At 48.1% G+C, this 15,696-nt stretch overlaps 1 protein-coding gene across 2 annotated transcripts in view; it reads right to left on the bottom strand.

The window, feature by feature from the left end:
• The window catches only part of DISC1 (DISC1 scaffold protein), a 247,429-nt gene extending 232,775 nt beyond the window's left edge, over positions 1-14,654 (bottom strand). For both annotated transcript variants that reach the window (XM_090263358.1, XM_090263359.1), the window contains exon 1: positions 14,445-14,654. In XM_090263358.1, coding sequence (XP_090119484.1) covers positions 14,445-14,502 — 58 coding nt within the window. In that variant the 5' untranslated portion in view covers positions 14,503-14,654. The remainder of the gene's footprint in view (positions 1-14,444) is intronic.
• Between the last annotated feature and the right edge of the window lie 1,042 nt (positions 14,655-15,696).

Raw genomic sequence — 15,696 nt, 5'->3', positions numbered from 1 at the left:
TGCAGTTGGCAATAAAACTCAATCCGAGTGGCCAGAGTGATTTGGGCATGACAAAATAAGCATTATCTTGGCTTGCACTGAAGAGACCTAGCTTTCAGATTGAGGGAGGTAGGAGACTTCCTGCTCCCTGTTCTCAGATGATACAGGGGTCATCCTTTTCTATTCTGGGTGCTACCTTGTACAGAAAACAGCCAGGAAGGTCATGGGTGCAGCATGGTCGTAAGCAGAAGCGAGGGCCTTCCACATCCACAAAGAGCGATGAGCCAGCTGGTGAAGCAGAGCCCTGGAAATGGCCTGGGATGGTGATGGAGGCAGGGAGAGCAGAAAACCCTTTCTATTGCTTCCATAACAAATTACTGCAAGCTGAATAGTTTAAAGCAATGCCAACTTACTGTCTTACAGTCCTGAAGGTCAGGTGTCACTAGGCCAACATCAAGGTGTCAGCAGCGTTACTCACACTACTTATGGAGGGACTAGGGGAAAATATTTTTTTGACTTTTCCAGCTTTTAGAAATGGCTCAGATTCCTTGGGGTATGACCCCTTCCTCCATCCTCAAAACCAGCAGCTTCGATCTTCAGATCTCTCAGACTGACCCCAGCCTCCCTGTGTGTACACTGTGCCCACTACTAAAATCCAAGATCGGCCCTGGCTGGTGTGGTTCAGTGGATTGGGCACCAGCCTGCGAACCAAAGGGTTACCAGTTCAATTCCCAGTCAGGGCACATGCCTGGGTTGCAAGCCAGGTCCCCAGTTGGGGGCTTCCGAGAGGCAACCACACAGTGATGTTTCTCTCCCTCTCTTTCCTGCTCCCTTCCCCTCTCTCTAAAAATAAATAAAATCTTTAAAATAAAATAAAATCCAAGATCATCTTCTCATTGCAAAAGCTTTAACTTAGTCACCTCCACGAAGTCCCTTTGCCATGTAAGGTCACATATGCTGAGGGTCCAGGGATGAGGATACACACAGCGTGGAAGGGCCATTTTTCTACCTATCACACTATCACCCAGAAGCAGACCTCATGCCAACTGGGCTTAAAGCTCTAGGGAAAACACTTGGAAAGTAGAAAATTAGTAACAAAATGAAAAATAGTACAGATGATATTAAAGTAGTATTAAATAAGAGATCTGCTCAGTCAAGAAGTGGTTGGTTGGCACGCATACATGAAAGGGGATGGAATCCAGAAACGTGTGTGCTTAAAGGGTTGGAAAGCTGACTGCTTCTAAATGTCAAACAGTAAGAAATAAGAGTGGAAAATCTTTTGATGGCAAAAGCCCAAAGACAGCCCTGTGGCGAAGAAGTGATGAAGAGCGCCGCCTTCACACCTGAGCCTGAGGACTTCAAAGTGAGGCCGTGTTGCTGAGAAAGAAGAGCGTGGGTGATAAAGTAATGCAATCAACCAAGCTTGACACAAGTGTCTAGGAAAAGACTTTGGGATTAGTTATTAGTTCAACATAAGAAGCGTCATGGAAGAAAAACAGAAGAGAAACCAACTCAGTTTTTGACAGCTGGAGATGAGATGTTAATGCCACATCCCTGCGTCAGCTCAGTCTGCTGCTCAGTTGAAGAGGCTGGGAAAGGGCCACCTGTCGGAGCTGCTGGAGGCCCACATCACCCAGCCTCGCCTGCAACGGCCCCACTGTAAAACCTAGAAATGGGAGGCTCTCCTCCTGCCACCCTGCTGGTCCCCCCCAGGACTCCTATAGGCAGAATCGGACTGCAAGGAGGCCAGCAAGGGAGCCAGGCTGGTGTGGCTTTCCCACTGCCAGCCCCAGCAGCAAAGAGCAAACACGGATGTGGGAGGGCACTAAGAGGCAATGACCAGCCCCCAGCCTACACTTCTACCCTGTGCTAAAAATATCCCTTCTGGAGGGCATGTGAAGGGGAAGGCCTTGGAAGGCAAGGGAGGAGAGTCCTTGGCCTCAGGGAAAATCCTTGAGAAAAATTCGAATTGAGTAAATAGCATAATCACTCCTCTGACTTTGGTAATCATGTCAGTGAAATGATCAAGTCGAAGCCAGGTAAAGAAAGCCCTGCCCCCATCCCGAAGGCTCTGTCCGCTGCACTAATAATAGCATCTCAAGGTCGACCGAGTGTTGCTAGCACATTTGGTAGTGTTGGGCAAAGTTTTCACAAGGGACCTCCCCTGGTCCCTTGTGAAAACATATGCTACTGTTTCCTAAGGCCTTTGGGTGAGGAGCTATGAACTGGCGTGCCCTAGGGAAGGTATATTAGAAAAGGTGGCCCCTCTGGGCCGATGAGTTAGAAAGACGCATGTGTTCTCAACGCCAGGGCTCAGCCTGAATGTCAGCCCCACCCACCTGTCCATCAGTACCCTTGGGGGGACATCGCCACCTGCAACAGATGTAGGCTGCAGCCCACCTGTTTTTTTAATATGCTACTATTCCCTACGGCCTTTGCGTGTATTATCTCATGTAATCCTCACAACAGCCCCAGAAATAACACTACTGCCTAGCTTACAAAGAGAAATTAAATGGCTTTGAGGGTCATATACCTAATAAGCGACAGCATTACTGATAAGAGACTTGAAATCTAGTAATAGCCCCTAAAGGTAATCCTGGGTGCTTTCGATGAGGTAGGGGATGTCCTCAGGCCCTTACCCCTATGGCCCAGGGTCGGTTCTCAAAACAGCAGCGACTATCACCTCCACCAGGCAAGAGCGCGCTGCTCCGAGCGCTGGGGCACCAGGGTCCAGGGGAAGCGCCAGCCTGCGCGCCAACACGCGCAGCGCGCATGCGTGTGCACACGCCCCCGCACCCATGAAAAGCACCCCTTCATCTCTTTCTTTCTTGTGCAGTTACTGCCTCACTCCCCGGAGGCCAGAGCACAGTCAGATCCCATGGGACAAGGAGACGGTATCTGAAGCTGGGGTTTCCTGGGGGTTCTACTGGTGAAACAAAAAGCGCCTTTGACTCTGGCTCCTCCGGGGTTCCGGGGAACAAGCGAGCATTCTTTTGCACTGAAGGGCCTCTGACTCCCACACTCACTGCAGACAATGTCGAAAGAACACCCAAAGGATTACCCAGCTGGCCTGCCAAGTCCGCAGCCTCACAGCTCTCCATCCGTGGAAACAGCTCAGCGACAGCTCCAGAAACTTCCAGGGAGCCATGGGCTCAGGGGGGAAGGGAGCAGCCGGGTCCCCTCTGTCCCACTGTGTACTCGGACTGGTTCATTTTTAGAGTGGTTCATTGAGTCACTGTGAACGGTGATTATTTTCTCGCTGGAGCCAAAACTCCTGAGAAGCCAAGGGAGTGGGCCAATCTCGGAGCTGAGCGGCGAAGGCAGGCTGGCCGTAGAGCTCCTCCTGAGGTTGGAGCGCCCCCTTCGGGTGTGAAGTGTCACCAGGAAGAGCGCTGGATTCTCTGCAGCGGGAGAGGCAAACTCTTCAGTGTCCGAGACACCAAATCGAAACCACGTCGTAATGGAGAAGACCTCGGAGTTTACCTTTCACACACATGGAAGTTTTAGGAAGACAAAACCAAGCTTAAACAACACCTTGAAAAGGCAAAGATTAACTGGGTCTAGAACCAGAATTCCCTTCCCCGCCAACCCACGTATGCTCTGGTATGCAACCTTCACGCTCCATGATCCATGTGGTGCCGATCACCCACATCAGGTCTTCTCAGCACAGAGAGCACCAGGACACTCAGAGACCAAGACAGCACCACCTGTGCGAAAGCAATCGCTCACCTTGACGGTCTGTGGCGGGCATTTCAGACAGCACCTTGCCAGTTCAGGCCCTTTCCCCAGCAGGCCTATCAATGGCAGCACGCTCCCTCCAAGACCAGCAGTGGCTCTAGAGCCCAGGAACAGTGCAGCAGAGGGTATCACCTGATTCCAGGCTGCAAAATGCAGCATCAAAGGATTAATCCAAGAGAAGAATCAAAACCCTCCCAAAAGGCACAGCAAAGCACTTGTCAGATCAACGATCACAAACCAGGGAAGCCTGGTGCGCACACCCTGGGAAGCTGAGTCCGGGAGGCCCCAGACCCCAAAGCAGAGAGATGCCAAGGCTGCCTTGTCAGGGAGCCAGGCTGCACTCCCGCTCCAGAAACACGCTGAAGCGGGACTGAACAGGACACCCTCCACAAGGTCTTGTCCCATCTTCCCTGGGAAACCATCTGCGTCCTTCTGGTCAACCCTCGTGCCATGCTGGGCTTGGTGACAACAACCTAGCTCAGAAACAGCACGGATGATACGACAGTAATGAGGCTACGACTTGGAAATGGAGGAGGAAGAAACAAGGGGAAGGAGAAGGGAAAAAAGCAAACCAGCTTCAACACGTCGATTAAGTCCAAGTTTGTGACACATCCCATATGAGGCCCAAACCCAAGCCCTCCCTCATCGCCCAACCTGACGGAACTCATTCGGTGGCAAAGCCTCATGGACATGGATGCAGACAACTGAGCCTTTACTTAGTTACAGGATCCAGCATCTATCTGGCTGCAGAGACCCTAGGCTGATTCAGATAAGGGATTTGGGGACCGGATTAGTGTGTGAGGGACAAGCTATCCAGCAAACGGAGATTGTAGGCAGAACTGATGTTAGAGACAATATCAGCAAGTTTATAATAAAAGCAAGTCTTTGCATATAAACAGTATAGATTGTGGTGAGCTCTTAGATAAATGATTATATCAGACAATATACTACAATTCTACACTGAGGGCTGATATGAGCATCCTTGTTCCCATAAGGAAGGACATGGAGATCCACAGAGGTTAAAGGACTTTCCCAGCATTCTGACCCCCAGTCCAGTGTCCTATCCACCCAGCCACTCGGCCAGTCATGACTAACCATCACTTATCCACAACAGTGGCAGATAAAGTGAAGTATTTTGATCACAACTTAAATGAAATTTGCTTTGGTAATGTATCTGTGCTCCCATCAGAAACACCTGTCTGGTGCTGCAGGCACTCACTCACATCATGCTAAGAGATGACATCATGGGTGACAGGATGAGCAAGCTGCTGGCTTCAGTTTCCTCTGAAGCCACTCTAAATTAAAATCATGACCACGTGCTTCAATATGGACAGCTGACATTTTTCTCTTATGAAATGGGTGAATGGCCATTCCTTTATAAATTTCTGCTACTTAGGTTGGCCTTGAATAGGCAGTCCATGTAAATAGCATGCTTGTATGCGAAACCAATTTTAAGACAAGTGCCCCATCCTCCCTTCTCCACATAGCTTTTCAGGAGCCACCAGTGTTGGGCAGTCATTCCCCTGCACGCGATGTGGCTATATTACATGTTATTCAAAACCAATGCAATTCAGTAAGTCTTTATTCCTTCTACAGGTCTAACACAAATCATAAGAAGATAAACAAGACAAGGCTTGCCCTTGAGAAATTCAACCCAGACTAATGCAAAGGCATATCCAAAAGTGTGTGTTTCTCTCCACTAAATTTCAGGTTGACTCACTCCTTCCCTGGCTCAGTAATGATTAATAATTATTCATTTTACTGGGAAAGGCAGCCTCCTAATTTCGATAGGATATTGTTTTTCTTAAATATTTATTTATTTACTTTTTAGAGAGGGGGGAAGGGAGGGAGAAAGAAAGGGAGATAAACATCAATACAAAAGAGAAACGTAGATTGGTTGCCCCTCGTACATGTCCCAATGGGGGGCTAAACTCGAAACCCAGGCACGTGCCCTGACCAAGAATCAAACCAGCTACCTTTCAGTTTACAGGACGCCCAACCAACTGAGCCACACTGGTCAGGGCTGGATATTGTTTTTCTTTTTAAAAAAGGATCTTTTTGCTCCTTAAAAAGGATCCTTTTGCTCCTTAAAAAGCAGAGTAAAAATTTAAAAGCAACGTCAATATAAACGTATCCCAAGATCAGCCTAAGTAACTCCTTGGGACATCTCATTTTATTTCCACTGAGCCCTATTCTGCCCCAGCAAACAGGAAAAACAGAAGACCTTCTCTTATATATCACCTTGTGCTTTTTTTTTAAAGTTTCAAATGCATTTATATGCAATAAATATTTGAATGAACGTTCTTAGACCATCCCAAATCATAAAGTCAAGAAAATACGACAGTTGGAGTAAAATGATAGAATCTGTCAATTTTTTTTCATTCAAATTACTATTTAAGTCAAGTAAAGAAAGCCCCAAAAAGCTGCATGGTTGCGAAACTGTTCAGAGCTCATCCTACAACCCCCAAGGCCAATGAGCTAGCTGGCTGGGCAGAGAAGGAGGTCACGGGTGTTGTTCAGCCCCGGACAGCTGTGGGCCTCCCCCCCCCCCCCCGGGAAACGGGTGTCCTGTGCTACAGAACTGCCTGAGAAGAGAATGCTGGACAAGTTAAGCAAATACACCACAGAGCCAGGAAATTAACCCAAGTTTCTACAGATGGAGAACTAGAATCTCTCTTCCTAGATGAAGAGCAGCACATTTTACGTATAAGCATGGGAAGCAATAGTTGAGTAAATTATCTTCAAAATTATTATACCCAGGAGCAAACACTGCTATAGATAAATGAAAAATTATAGAATTCCTTCTTTCTTCTTCCACCTATTCACCCATTCGCCCTATAAAAATAATCACTGAGCATCTGCTAGGGGCTAGTTACTTTGAAATTATTTTGGTGTATCCCAGTGTCAACATCCCAAAACATCATAAGAATTAATTCTCTTTTCTCCACTGAACTACAGGCTTCTAGAGGGTGTGGATAACAGTCTACATTATATTTTAATGTTTAAGAACTGCCACAGTTTCTAGCAATGTAGTTTGAGCACCTCAATGAACATTTTAACTGAAATGAACTTCTAGAACTTTGATTGGTTTCAAAAGACATAAAAATAACAGATGTGGTTAACCCACCCACTGGATTACTCAACCTGAACTATAATAAAGAGTTTAGCTTGATTTGGTGACAGTAGAGTAAATCACGAGCCTACGACACAGATGAGGGGTCAGGAGACCGCTCCCCTGAGCTGAAGGAGTTCTGACAGGAGGAAAAATGTGTTATATACATAACAAACTCCAACAGGAGAAGGGGGAAGAACAGAGGATTGCAGAGGGCCAAGGGACACTGGGAAGTCTTCCTGGACAGATCATAAATGAAGGGTGACATTCTAATGTGCAGAGAAGGGACAAAGAAGGTAGATTCCACCTCGTCTTGGTGGCCAGAACAACGTGTGCGATAAAAAAGCCAGAGTGTGCATTTTAGGGATCAGGGGGGCCGGTTATGGAAGTCCTGGAATGGAATGCTAAGAATTTGCTTGCAGGACAGCGAGCCCTTGACAGAGGCTAACGACCAAATCAGATCTGAGCTTTGGGAACAGTACCCTGGCAGCCAGCGTGCAGGCCTGACTGTGGAGTTACTGAGCAGAGAAACACTGACACAATCAAGTGTCAGGACTGGGGTGACACGGGAAAGCCTGAAATACCTTCTGAGGAAGCACCCTAGGAGTAGCTGGTAAGCTCTAAGGACACCAGCCTTCGTTAGACCTTCCCTTTAAGCTGCATGGTCCTTGAGGACAACCTAGTGCATCTTTAAGCACCCTGCAGTGCGCACCACCGTGCCATGTATACAGTAGGTGCTACATACTGTTCTTGAACAAAGGAATAAATAGAATGGGATGATTAAATGGATACATTTAGCATCTCCAGAAGAGAATTCTATAACCGAAGAGAAGCAAAAGGAGGAGTGAGAGTCAAGGTAACTTAAGGCCCCCAATCTACTGTTAGAACTGAATGCAGATTATCATCTGCCCAAGGAGAGCCCTCTCACACCTCACCACCCCGGCAGGCGCATGGCTACAGGGAGAAGCACTAGGGAAAGGGGAAGAATGCACTGAGTTGCTCAGAGAGTAGATCCTTTTGTTGTTGCTGTTGTTGTTCAATTACAGCTGTCCCGACCCTTCCCCCATGCTCTCCCCAGCCCCGCGCACCTTCCACTCCCACAGTCAGTCCCCACCCCGTGGTCCATGTCCGTCGTGGGTCCTTTACAGAATGCTTATTCCTTGATTAGACCCTTCCCCTTCTTGCCCCCCTTATCCTCCTCCCCGCTCCCTTCTGGTCGCTGTCAGTCTGCTTCTTATTTCCACGTCACTGGTTCTAGTTTGCTCGTGTGTTTGTTTTTGCTCATTAGGTTCCAGTTATAGGTGAGATCGCAGAGTAGATGTTAAAAGTTCTCATCCGAAGGAAAGAAAACTTCTTGTAACTATGTAAGGTGACAGATGTTAACTAGACCTGCGGTGATTATTTCACAATATATTCAAATATGAATCATTATGGTAAACACCTGAAACTAACATAATGGCATTGTCAATTACAGCTCAATTTTTAAAATCATACTAAAATACACATTTGTTTTCATCAGAGGATTTGTAATCACAAAGCAGCTGTCATAACTCTAAAATTTCCAGTGTATTAGAAAATAGAAACCCCCAAATTATCTCTATGTTTACTTTTTTCTCATTTGACCACCCTAAAATAGCCTCTTTTCTGATCATTATTTGAATCAGATGAGGTATGCTTTCATTTATAAATGCAAAATACATATTCTCCTAGGTCAAAAATAACACCTAATAATTATGCCAAATCATCTTATCAACCCACTCACAAATTAAGAGACAACAGGTATGAAAAGGAAAGTTAGATCAATGTGCATGTCTGAAAACTAAATTTAAACTCAGGTTTCACATTCAGAACACATTTCACTCACCAACCTTGAAATTTCACCTTTCAACCTGTGAAAGCGATTAGTCCCCATGCAGAGTCACCCGTCAAATGCACGTTTCTGTTTCTGGTTGATTTGTTTGCCTGGGTGAACATGATCATGTTAATATTAATATCAATCCCAGGTGTGTGTATCCCTGGGGAGTTAAAGTACCTACTGCGTTCCGGCAGCTGACTGCAGGGTGTCGTCTAGACCTCCTGAAATAGAACCACCTGGGTTGGGGGAGGAGCCATAACAGTAAACCCCAATGAGCAGGGAACAGGGAATTTACACAGGAGCTCAAATCCTGAACAATCACAATCCACCAGGACAAACATCACAGGATCCTAGACCTGGAAGGGTTCCCACACACGGTCCAATGCAGCCCACACGCAGACTCCACCTCTACGTTCACCACAGAATCACCCAACAATACCTTAAAGGCTTCCTGTGGCTAAAAGCTCACTGCTTTTCAAGGAGGCCTATTTGGCTGATGGACAACTTTTATTTTTAGCCAATCTTTCTCTAAGTTAAGTCAAAAATTGGTAACTACCAGTGTGTGGCTCTAATTCTAATTCTGGGCCAAGAAGGCACTCTATCAATATCGAATGAATGAGCAGTTACTAACGGAACAAATGGGTTCTCAAAGATCAGTTGGCCATATGACAAAAGCAACTGCTTGAATTTTTAAGTGTTTAAGAGCCATAATGGCTCAAAGAATATTACGTTCAATTCACTTAATGTTTCTTAAGCAGGATGAATTACACAGAACTATGGAATGAAGCAGGTGCAAGTCAGAGAAGAGGATGCAGTTCCGGATGCTCTGATGCTCTAGCCCTCACTTTCACACCTGTAGAATCAGCAGGCCAGATTCCATGATCTCTACTGTCATTTGCTGCTGAGGATGTGATTTGCCCTCATAGATTGCCGACCAGCGCCTCAAGTTTACTGTCTTCATTGCATCTCTTCGAGAGTTCACACCCACCTGCAGATAAAGAAGAATAGCGCTGCCTTGACAGGCGAATGCTGGGGTTGAACATGTTTGCCCCCATATATTCAGGATGGACACAAGGCAACGTGGCAGGAAAACTAACCTGAAGTTGACATGGGAAAGATAATCTTGGGCTATTTATTTCAATTACTTCATTTGAGACAGATCTCCTGCACCTACGCCTACCATTATGTTAACCAAACACACCCAGACCTAGGAGGCATTGCAGGTTACCTCCAGACCACCGCAATAAAGCGAGTTGTACTTGTTTTGCTAGTTTGCAAAAAACGCAACACCTCTGAAGAGCAATAAGGTACAGCACTGTGACACCTGCATACAGTCCTCAGCAGTTGCCCTTGGCAGGTGCACTTGATGCCTCAGCTGCCAGATTAACCAATTGCTCTATTGAAGCCTCATCCAGCAATAAATCCTGTGATTCTGTTTATAACACAAGACCAGCAACCAAAAAGATGAGAGGAAGCCCCACTACCTCCACCATCTATTTCTGAGCTGTGACGGGTCACAGGCAGCCACAAGAAAGGAGGGCGGAGTAAAGGAAGCAGATACAAGACTGGCGGTCATGTCAGCAGCGGGACACCCCATGTGGGCTCCTGACTGCTTCCCAAAGCCAAACGTCAGTAATTCACACAATGGTCACACACAGTCCTCCCTTCCTGCTTCCACTTGGTGTGAAAAAATAAAAGCTGATTGCAAAGTCTGAGCTCACAAAAGCAGCTGGTAAACTCTGATTTCAAAAGAGACAATGGATTCAGGGTGGTCCAAGTAACTGTGGCAGGTGTTTAAAACACAGCATGAGGGTTTCACAAAAGACATTCCCGAAGGAACTTTTACCACCAAGTCATTTAAGTCAGGAACAAACCACAGGGGACTCCCAAAGGCTAAAAAAGTGTTGCATCACTACTTGGGGCTGGCTGAACAATGGCTGGCCTGGTGGCTCAGGCTCTGCCAGAGGGGACAGTCCCCACTCTCAGGGTGGCCACCAAGGCCATGTCTGGAAGCAGTGTTCTCTTCCTTAGTTTGCATGAGCACCCAGCATATAAACTGAATTACAAATAATCATTATCAAAATGAATGTTTCTCGGTCTATTCCAATGACCCTAATCTAAAATGTTACCTATTTTTATACTCAGAAACGTTGTTCTGTGTTGACCTTTAGGTCTATTATTTAAAGATCACCCTTGTACCCTCTCTTTGCTCTGAAGGTCTTTCTTTCACCAAAACCACAATAAAATTCAAACATCAACAACTGAACCTCTAATCCTCCTCCGATTAAAAGTTTAAGATTTGTTTTAAAAAGGAAAAGTTTTAAGGAACATTAGAATTTTTGCTTCTTTTTCTCTAAATCAGTGTCTTGATGTTTGAGCAATGGACAAGCATTATTTTTGTCATTTAACAAAAACAATAGTTTGCATCCCATTTTTGAAATGAGTATTAGTTGATGAACTCAGCACAGGCACTGACTGCAAGAACAGATAAACCAAGTTATTTGTCTGCCTTGGGAGGATTACAGCAGTTTTTAATGTTCTTTTTCTTGTCTCTAGTTTTCTGTGCTTCCTGTAATGAGCACACATTGCTTTTGGAAAAAGAAAAAAAATAAGAGAAACTTCATTTAGGGAACACACGAATGAGGAATTGTTTCTGCAGCACAGACACCTGGCATTCCCTCTGCTGCAGGTGCACTGACTTCCTCCGAAGGTCCATTTTCCTCTGGGGGCAGCTCAGGTAAGCAGGGAAACCCCTGCAAAATGCCCTGGGGCCCAGCCCTGAAAGGTACCAATGACACCAAAAGCTTCAATCCCAGTTTACACCTCTTGTGCCATCCAAGGATTCTGGAAAACTTAAGTGTTAAGAAAAATTATTGTCATTTAGATTTCACATTATCTGAGATTTGCAATGAGTTCTTGCAATACCTTCTTTCAAGTTTTAATACCTTTTTTCTCTGCAAATTTCCACTCTTTATTTCTGCAGGAAAAATGTTTAAATTGGGATTTTAAAATAGTGATGAAAGAAGATCAGATTATCTCCAAGTCTCTTTTTGCCAGAGCTAACAATTCACTCTTATTTTAGCCCCTATAATAGAAATACGCAGGATACATTGTTACCTACTGTAGCATCTAACATCTACTGGGCTAGTCGCCATATACTTCCGCTTGGCTGGGGGTTGAGAACTGCACCTATGAGAGGCACCCACACCAGGGTTCTGACCCTGGCTCTACCCTTGCACCTGGGAAAGGTAAAGCCAATCTCAGCTTTGCACAGGGAAAATGAAGATTAGAAAGCTCTACCTCACAAAGGTTTGGGGAGAATGTCGTCAAAGGAATTCCCAACAGAGTGAAAGCTAAAAACAATTAGCAATGTGAATATTCCCTCCAGCAGCTAGTTCTGGTGTCCTAGGGATTCCCAGGGCCCAGCAAACAGATCAAGTTTCCAGAACCCAGAAGACAAGGGCTAACACCCCAAAATATGGACTCACTTTCCCCTCCACCTTCACTGGCCAACCAGCTGCCAAGAACAAAGGCCGCATCCCTGACACCTGTCAAAAAAATGCAGCACTGCCTCAAAAATTGAGTGCTTCTCTCTCTACGAGGGTCTTTGGGGAGAAGCTTCAAGGACAAGTGGAGGAGCGGCTCTCCTGCCAGGAGCCCGGAGAGATCCCACAAAAGAATCTGGAGGTCATGACAGTGGCCGTGTTTCAGGCAGAGAAAGCGGCTGCAGAGATTACTCGGAAGCCGGAGCAACAGAAGACATGCTTGAAGAAGGAAAGGAACGGCCAGCTGCACCTGCCCTCACATCTTCAGGGAACAGCATCACATGCTGGAAGAGTGAGGAGGCAAGTGAACAACCAGAAAGAAGAAAAAGCCAAAGCTCTAGGAGGCCCCTCAGGAGAACAGAATGAACGGAAGATCCACCTGTCTCTGTCCTATCCCAAGAAAAAGAAATCAGCTTCCAAGGAGGAGCTGGTTAGTAGTGATCTTGAGGAGACCATGGAAGTGGAAGTCTTCCCAAGAGGAAGAAATCTTTCCCTAAAGAACCAATTAGTGACCCTGAAGAGGCAGGAAACAGGAGTGACCCCAAGAAACCGAGGAAATTCTCTTCCCAGGAGTGGCTGCTCAGCAGGGGGCCTGAAGAGGCTGCCGGCAGCAAGACCAGCCGCTCCAAGAAACAGAAAAAGAAAGCTCCAAAAGCTCCGAAAGCTCTCCCAGGAAGAGACTGGACAGTCCCTTGGTGGGGCAGAACCACCCAGCGACCCGTCCCCTACGTTCCAATAAAAACAAACTCACAAGAAAAAGAAATACATATTCCGTCCAGGTAGCATGATGTCTTACCCTCTTCGCGGGACTTCCCCGTCTTTTACCTCATTAGACCCTCAGGCAGCGCCAACCGCACCAGAAAGCCGTAATTAGAGTCCTATTTTCCTATTATGTTTCTTTGTAAATTGGTGAGGAAACTGAGGCTCAAGGTCACAGAGCTCAGAAAGCCTCTTTTCCTCAGTGACATAGATTCTCAATGGAACCTCAAAAGGCTTCCTGTGCCATGCCTTAACGTGATAAAATGAAATTTCTTTTAAAATACTCCGCCAGTCACACCTTAATCAAATCAAGCTGGTATTTCCACCTTACTCCAAATTGTTCAGGTTTTGCTTGGTAAAAATAGCAACTCACGTTATTCAGAGCTCACTGTCTCAGGCACTGGGCTCGGTGCTTGACATCCACGGACACATTTAAACCCCACAAGCACCCTATGAGGGAGGAACTGCCGTTGTCCCCAAAACCCAGGCACAAGGAAGTCCAGGACTGAGATGCAAGCAGACTGTCCCCAAACCCCAGTCTTGGGAGCCTGGTACTATGGCATTTGTACACCTGATCACTCATTCTGCAAAGTGCTTCCACACACACAGTGAGACAGGGAGGCCAGGTTATCCGTGTCCTCTTGTGCATCTAAGGGAACCGATGCTCGCGGATGTCAAGGGATGTGTCTAAAGTTACCGGGCAAGGGCACCACGCAGCGCCCCAGCGCTCCCGCGCTCCCTCCCTCCAAATCGCATTCTCTGCCACAAGTCTCAAATTCTCGTGGATGTATTTTAAGAGTGAGATAGATAGTAGGAGATGTTCTGTCGTTCTTGAAAAGTAACCGCCACTTCTAATGGCCTCAGTGTCAACACGGAGGGTGGAGAGCGCGACACGGGCTCTGTCTCTCATGCGCCCGGCGGTGGGTGTCACCATTGCCAAGTCGGAAGTGTGACCCAAAACTGTTTGCAGAGCAGCCCGTGCGGAGGTGCCAGCACCGCCTTCCTCATCCCACCCCAAACTTCTCCAGATCCGTGACAGGACCAAAGCGAGGCGTGCGTTCCCTGTCCCCGGGATGGCAGGGGATGGCGCACGGAGACGGGAGGCTCGGGACTGACCCAAAACCCGGGACGCCCCTGCCGCCCTCCTCGGCCGCCGGAACAGCCACGGGGGTGGGTCGGACGTCGGCAGTTTCGAAAACTGCCGCTCGCCTGCGTCTCAGCATGGTCCTCGGGGTGGGACCCGCCCGGCTAGGCGTGGGCTGGCCGCGCCAGACCGGACTCCTCTCCGAACGCGGCGCGCCCACCGTCCTGCCTCAGTTTCGTCGCTCCCAGAGGGTGCACTGAACCCCAGTCGTTAATAGCGGCGCAGCCCAGACCTACACGGTTTCCAGGGGCGGAGCGTGCCCTCCCAGCCAGTACCTCCAGCCCCGCCGCACCGCACTGACAGTGCCCCTACCTGCGCGATGGCTCCCGCCGCCACCGGCCGGAGCGGCCTGGGGACCCCCGCTTAGCATGCGCCTCGCTAGCTGCTCCAGCTGTGCGGCAGTGGGAGATTCCACACACCCGAGGCCTGCGCTGGGCAGAGCGAGCGCCGAGCGGGACGGGAAGTGGGGAGGGGGCTGTGGGGGCAGGGCGCGCTCCTTCCGGCTCCCCAACTGGGCGGGCGGCTTCCTCTCCAGCCTCGGCCCCCTAGCTCACTCATACACGCGCGCGGGGGCGCGCGTACACACACACACACACACACACACGCACGCGAGCGGCGCGGCAGGGGCGGAGCCGACGGGCCCACAGCCTTCTCCAGATCGCTGAAAGTTTGCTTTCCACTCTGGCCCATTTCTGCAGGGTACCGGAGGGAAGGCGTGGTGAGAACTAGTGTTTAGGGAAGCACACACTGGGAGGCCTTCCGGGTGGGGCTACCAAGGCGCCTCTCAGATGTGTGATTAGGGAAGTGACCAAAGGGTGGATGGAAGATATGGAGGGGGGGAGAAGCTTTCGCATAGACAGATGGGAGAAATTGGGGAGAGAGCAGACAACACTGGGAGAGAGATGGGTGGGCGCATTTCCAAAGTGAAGTAGGAACCCACTGTCTGTACCTTCTGGCAGCGCCCGACTGGTCCCAGAGCCACCTCTCACGTTGCGGGGCCATCCTGGGATTCAGGCGGCCGTCCTGGGATGCAGGCGGTGGTCCATGCCCAGCTCCTAGGCTGCTTATCCACCTCTTTTACTCCTCCTCCTTGGTTCATGCAAAGAGGTTACTGGAGTAACCGCATGCAGCACCTGATAAACATGCATATAAAACTAACAACATAGAGTATCGAGAGCCAGAGGCTTGGCACAAAACGAGCCAAGTTCCGGGGGCGGGGCTGGAGGTGGGTTAGAGGGATTATTGTGATGGAGGAGTGAAAGAATCTCCCTGGAACTAGAGGAGGACCAGGGTCCTTCAAAAGATGAGACCCTTGGAGTGAAAACACACACATGTGCTTAGAAGTCGGTATGAGCATGGATGTGAATGATGTGGTAAAATGGTGGAAGGAATATAAAGTTGGATCAGCTGAATTCAGTGGTATTGGCCACTAAGCAGAAGTCTGGATTCACTACTGGAAAGTGCTCTTGACAGACTGAAACATGGAGCAGAGGTGACCAACACTAAATGAAGTGGAAGTGCCAGACTCCAGCGGTGTACTGCACAAGAAGCACCGAGGCTTGGG

Source organism: Furipterus horrens, unplaced genomic scaffold, assembly GCF_987537825.1.
Source record: "Furipterus horrens unplaced genomic scaffold, mFurHor1.1.pri manual_scaffold_15, whole genome shotgun sequence".
Taxonomy (NCBI): domain Eukaryota; kingdom Metazoa; phylum Chordata; class Mammalia; order Chiroptera; family Furipteridae; genus Furipterus; species Furipterus horrens.
This window is presented reverse-complemented; position numbering and strand designations above follow the sequence as displayed.